Source organism: Chelonoidis abingdonii, chromosome 9, assembly GCF_003597395.2.
Source record: "Chelonoidis abingdonii isolate Lonesome George chromosome 9, CheloAbing_2.0, whole genome shotgun sequence".
NCBI lineage: Eukaryota > Metazoa > Chordata > Testudines > Testudinidae > Chelonoidis > Chelonoidis abingdonii.
The window spans coordinates 29,724,188-29,730,713 of NC_133777.1; the positions used below are offsets into that span (position 1 = coordinate 29,724,188).

The 6,526-nt window shown below is 46.8% G+C and overlaps 2 protein-coding genes across 3 annotated transcripts in view; one reads left to right on the forward strand and one right to left on the reverse strand.

Moving 5' to 3' along the window:
- Window positions 1–548, forward strand: part of LOC116819180 (ectonucleotide pyrophosphatase/phosphodiesterase family member 7-like) — a 122,507-nt gene extending 121,959 nt beyond the window's left edge. The window contains 1 exon segment of the mRNA XM_075069076.1: window positions 488–548. Coding sequence (XP_074925177.1) covers window positions 488–548 — 61 coding nt within the window.
- The window catches only part of SEC14L5 (SEC14 like lipid binding 5), a 982,653-nt gene that overhangs the window by 807,207 nt on the left and 168,920 nt on the right, over window positions 1–6,526 (reverse strand). The gene's annotated exons all lie outside the window — the stretch shown is intronic.

Below are 6,526 nucleotides of genomic sequence, written 5' to 3' on the forward strand. Positions count from 1 at the left end.
TTACCATGCCACTCAGAGCACCAGGACTGGCCTTAGCGCCACCTGGCCGGAGCCAGACATGCTGCCACACAGTCTAGAGCACCAGGGCAGGTCAGCAGCTCTCACAGCCACGCTGCCCAAGAGGAGCTCGCAGCCCTGCTGCCCAGAGTGCTGGCAGCATGGTGAGCAGAGGCTGCAGGGGAAGGAGGACAGCAGGAGAAGGGCCAGGGGCTAACCTCCCAAGCTGGGAGCTCAAGTGCCAGGCAGAATGATCCCACAGGCCAGATGTGGCCCACGGGCCGTAGTCTGCCCACCTCTGCTCTATTACATATTAGTTCCATGTGACAGCAGTGGGAGATCTGTAAGTAGGAGTATATCATATGCAATACAGACCCGTGGTACAGCTTAGAGAGGAGAATTTTGCCCCAAATGTTTTTTGCAGTATTTATTGTAACAATGAAAAAAGCTTCCAATCCATTTAACAAGTATTTTCTCACCCTACCTACAGGCTAAAGAAGGATCATCGCAAAGCAATGAGGAACCCACCTTCATCATCAACAATGTTGTGACTCATTTTCATTTTGAGCGAAGACATATCGTATTTGAAAGAACAAGATGCAGACTTGGTTTATTTGCTGTGTGTCTGTTACCAGAAACGGGTAGAAAGCTAGATTAAATGATCATTTTACATGTTTTGTTTTTTTAAAAACTTTTGGCTAGATACATTACAATATAGGTCCTAAAAAACACCCTTGGTCTCAAAACAGTGAGGATAGTAACATGGTATCATTTCACAAACAAGAGAGCATCAGCATGTGCAACAAAAAGCTGTACAACAAAAGTGAGTCAGTGTGTGTTGCCACTTCTGTTACAAGGCTTGTCCCCCATTCTGGACAGTCCATTGGGAGTGGCCCCAAACGCTGGATCCCATATGCTCCTAAGCCAACCGGTTCTGAGCAGAGTCAGGTCACTGTTCCTAGCTCTGGGTTTCTAAGGCACACTCCGAGGTGCTGATCTCATGTCTGCCACCCTTCCCTAGGACATGGGGCTCTGCAGACACCTTAAACTCCAGAATTAGTGCCTTAGCCCTCTCAAGCCCCCTATTTGCTTATTTGTATTCCCTCATGCTTCACTGTGCTGTGGGAAATCTCAGCTACTGTCCTTTCACGGACAACATGGCATGCAAATAAGGAATATAGGCTTAGAAAAGGAACTCCTTAACTAGTCACTTTTACTCTTGAAAGCACTAGAGAGTTACAGATCTTTGAAAAACAAAATCCTGAATACCCCCAGTTAGTATAATCTTATTTCTCCTGTGAATCCTGTATTTGGTCTGCATCCTTAGACTAGACAGCTCTTTTTGCCTCCTCTCTCCTTTTTCCTCCCAAAAGAAATCTGCAAATTAAGCATGAAGTAAAGCAACATAATGGCCACAATTTCAGGCCTTGGCTTAGCTGTTTTGGACAATGTTCATACATTCCATGCACCAATTTTACATTTGCCGTTGACACGCAGTACACTCTGTTGCAAGGTTACATTGGTCATTTTTACCTAGCAGCATTTTGCCTGTTTCAGTTCTAAGGACAACTGATGAGATGGTCAATTGACCACAAGTGTTTGGCTTCAGTATTAACACCCTCCATGACATGAATGTATCAGCCCCAGAAGGCCATTGGACCATTTATCCTCTCTCTCTCCTCCAAGTTTGCCAACAGGTTTATTAGAGTACCTAGATTCAATTGGGTGTTCTCTATTTATCTAAACATCACTGTTGAAATGTTTATAGCTGTACAATATAAATTTGAACAAAAACGTTCCACAGCCCTACAGTCATGCCTCCTTGGGCTACCATCCCACTACATGTCATAAATCAAGCAATGCCTCAGCCATATTACAGTCACTGTGTAGCATGAGGTGCCATCTTTCAGTTTTGATGTCAACCCACTGATATCCCAGGGCATTTTTTAGCCATACCCAAAGGTAATATGCTGAACAAATTTCAACTGAGTTATTACATCTTGTCTACTAAAGTTCCCTCTGCAAATTTTCTTCTTCACTTCCTGTCCTACACTAGCATGCAATGTTGCTGTCAGGGGTGGCTCCAGGCCCCAGCATGCCAAGCGCGTGCTTGGGACGGCATGCCGCAGGGGGTGCTCTGCCCATCCCCAGGAGGGCAACAGGCAGGCAGCCTTCAGGAGGTCCACCAGAGCCGCAGGACCGGCTACGGGCAGAGCACCCCCTGCGGCATGCTTGGGGCTGCGAAATGCCTACAGCCGCCCCTGGTTGCTGTGGATTATTTAAACAATACTCATATTTTACCTCAGAAGTGGTTACATTTGAATCACTAATGAAGGGACTGGTTATCTATTAACAGTGCGACTCTTAGTACTAGCCACATGAAGGATGCTAAAAACAGGAGCCTGTGAAAGTGCCTAGCATAAAGATCTGTTTCTCTGAAATAGATCTCAAATACTTCACTTGGAATCTTTTTTTCTGTGCATAGAGAATCTTTCACTGCCTGTGTGCCAAACAGGTCCTATGGCATTCAAGGAGGAGATTTCAGGTGCTACTTCTTGTTTTGTTTTTTTGGTTTTGTTTTGGTTTTGTTTTGAAAGAATGCCATTGTAACAGAATGTACCATTCACTCACTCAGATTCTCTACAAGTTCTTTCCTCAAGAAAGGAAACAAAGCTGACAAAAACCTGCTCCAAGAGAGCCAGGAAACTGCATTAGAAAGATGGCAGGTATTCACAAGGCACAAGTAAGGGGTGTCCCAGTGTCTTTTGTGATGGAAGAAAAGAGGAGGTAAAGAACAGAACAATTTCCATCATCATTCAGAGTGCAATGTATAGTGCTCAGGTGAGTTTTATATATGAAAAGTGACTTTAAACAGCAAGTTTAAGTGAACAATACAACTGATATAACATTAAGGTAAATGTATATAGTATGTGTAGATAGATGAAAGTAAGTCTTTGACCAGCCTCATGCAAGTATTCTGGGTCTCTACAGCTGCTCCAGGACTAAACCAGACTGATAGCTCAATGAGTTGACATAAACAGACCCAAATTTAAGTTTTTTGTCCTTTCCTTCAAGGCCCTTCAGAACTCTGTCCCTCCCTACTTACCATTTTCTCCCTATGCACATCACCACTGCTCATTGCTGCTCTGCTTCACCAGCGATGCCCCTTTGAATGCCCATTTGTCTGCTTTTCCCACAATACTTCAGCACATTCGTTCATGCTGTCTCCTCTCTGAGGCAATCCCCATGGCCACTACCCCTTCCTCCTTTAAATCCTTCCTCAAGACCAGCTTCTGCTGGGATGCTAACGAGAAGTCAGCTAGCTGTGACATGGAGGTTGAGTAGCACAGCAGCAAACAGAATGCTGTTATATAAGAAAACACCTATTGAATTTACAACACAATCAGGTTGCACGCTTTGGCTTTGTGCATACTATGAGTAGGACCCTACCAAATTCACAGCCATGAAAAACATGTGACGGACCACGAAATCTGATCTCTCCCTGTGAAATCTGGTCTTTTGTGTACTTTTACCCTGTATTATACAGATTTCACAGGGGAGACCAGCGTTTCCCCAAACTGCGGGTCCTAACTTAAAAAAAGGAGGTGGAGGAGTCACAAGGTTATTGTAGGGGTCACAGTATCGCCACCCTTACTTCTGCATTGCCTTCAGAGCTGGGTGGTCAGAGAGTGGTGGCTGCTGGCCGGGCGCCCAGCTCTGAAGGCAGCACTGTTGCTAACAGTCATGCAGAACTAACAATGGCATGGTGTAGTATTACCACCCTTACTTTTGTGCTGCTGCCTTCAGAGCTGGGTGCCAGGCCAGCAGCCACCACTCTCTGGCAGCAGGGCGCCCAGAGGATTCAGGGGGCCTGAGGTAAAGCAACTTTGGGGGCCTCTTCCATAAAAAAAAGTTGCAACACTATATTTTTTACATTTCCAAATACATGATACTAACCAGTGAAATACATTCAAAAAATAATTTTTAATAATGTATTTCGTGTATTTTCAAATTATTTAAAAACGTTAAATGCTTTAATGTATGTATACATTTGCAATTACATAATGAGCTGTCACTGGTGATGGTTGGTGCCAATGGGCTGTGGCTGCCTGGGGGTGGTGCTGCTGTTACCCAGGGCTGGGTGGGGAGCTGGGCTCTGGGTCGGGGGGTGCCCGGCTCAGAGGGGCTGTGCTCAGAGCTGGGGGGGAGGTCAGGGGGGTGCCTAGTTCAGAGGGGCTGGGCTTGGAGCTGGGGGATGCCCGGCTCAGAGGGGCTGGGTTCGGAGCTGGGGGTCAGGGCTGGGGGAGGGTGTCAGGGGGCTGTCTGGCTCAGAGGGCTGGGCTCAGAGCTGGGGATCAGAGGACTGTCCGTCTCAGAGAGGCTTACCATGCTGCTTACTCCCGCCTCTCCCGGAGCCTCAGTGCGTCACGTCCAGTGGCCCTGGACAGAGCTAAAGCAGAGTGGCTCCACGGGCCTTGAGCTCCCGCCACTCAGCCGCAGCTCACAGCCCTGCCCCCTTACCATGCAGCTCCAAGCGGGAGGAGCTCAGGCCCCAGCAGAGCCACGCCGCTTTAGCTCTGTCCAAGGCCACTCCCGGACGTGGTGTGCTGAGGTGCCAGGGGATGGGGAAGGCGGAGGTGTGGGGGGAGCCCTGTCTGGCAGCCCAGCTCTGAAGGCAGTGCTGCTGTCAGCAGCAGCGCAGAAACAAGAGTGGCAATACTGCAACCCTCCTACAATAAACTTGCAACGCCCCCACAATTCTCCTTAGGGTCAGGCCCCCTACAGTTACAACACTGTGAAATATCAGATTTAAATAGCTGAAATCATTACATTTACCATTTTTAAAATCCTATGACCATGAAATTGACCAAAGGGGACCATGAATTTGGTAGAGCCCTATGAGCATGGGATATGATTCCAGCTTGGGCAGACATACTTGCACTAACTCTCATCAACCTAGCACATTAAAAATGATAGTGTTGGGCAGCAAAGAGCAGTCATATAGGCTAGCCATGCCATGTAAAACCAACCTGAATTCTGCAAGTACATACTTAATGCAGCTAGCCCATGCCACCTCTGCTCATGCTACTGCAGCTACACTGCTATTTTCATTGAGCTAGCACCATCGTGTCTACGTGAGCTGAAAACGGTGAAGCCACAGCCTCAGACAGCTTATGTAACTGCCACAGTCACTTACTGACCAGCACATGTCCTCATGGCCAGGCATGACAGCAGCCCCATCTCAGTTAACCACACCGACGGTTGCTTGGCCTGTAAGCCTCTTTACACAACTCCAGCTCTCTGGCCAGATCATTTACTACTACTCCAGAAGGGATAAGAATACAAGTCCCAAAGGCTAATGGGCCTGCATTAGGTCACTAGGCCCAGCCCAGGCTCTATACTCCTTGCCCACTCTTCCTCAGGGAGGCTTTCCTATCCCCTCATTTGGTAGATGGTGGGGAACCCAGACCTGCCCACTACTCTGGGTTCCAGCCCAGGGACCCTGCATTTAAGCAGCTAGAACCTGCTCCTTACAATCCCTTGCTGCTTCTCTGGACTGCTTCCTACCTCTCTCTCTCTCCCCACAGGTACCTTTCATTGAACTCCATCCTCCAGTCTTCACTCAGTGGAAGTCTAATTCCTTACACAGCTTCTCCCCAGTCTGCTGCTAGGCAGCCTCCTCTTGGTAGCTCTCAATCTTTCTAACAACTTCTCAGCATGTCCTATTTGTAGCCTTCTTATCCCAGCAATTCGCAACAGCTGAGGAAGCAGCTAGCCTAGCTCTTAAACCTTTAGTGGCTGTGGTACACCTCATCACAGAAACCATATGATCTCATTTCTGTTACCCTCATCCTTCATCTCCACCTTCACTCTATTGCTTGTTACACCTGCCTGTGTCCTGTTTCCAATTAGATTGCAAGCTCTTTGGGGTATGGACTGTGTCTTCCTATATATTTCTATATATAGAAAAGTTGGGGTTGGTCCTGCTTTGAGTCGGGGGTTGGACTAGATGACCTCCTGAGGTCCCTTCCAACCCTGATATTCTATGACCACTTAGTATCACAAGGCTGTGTTCCTATCTTGGACCTTCAGGAGCTCCCACAATCATAAAATAAAATAAAATAAGAAAACTAATTATAGTCCATGTAATTTATATAACCCTGCCTGAAGGAGAAGCCCCTTTCATAAATGACCAGTCCTCCATTTTGAGTTCTATGTAGAAAAAGACAGCTCTTGATGGAGACAGCAGCAAAGAGCTGATATGTTGTAAAAGGAAAGGAAATAAAAGGATGAACACAGAGAGGTGAAAGGAGGTGCTTACTGTCTGTTTTGTCTCTGAATAACAATGTTGCCAACTCCTGTCATTTTACTGTCTCCTGAGTTTTTTAAAGCCCCAGCTTCTGAGGTCAAGTGATTATGTTAAAATCAGACCTTTTATTTTTAAAGAAGAGTAAGTTTTTTCATGGCTGCAGAGGAAAGTTTGAAAACTTGATCCAACTACAGCCAAAGGCTCAGAAAACAGAAAGCA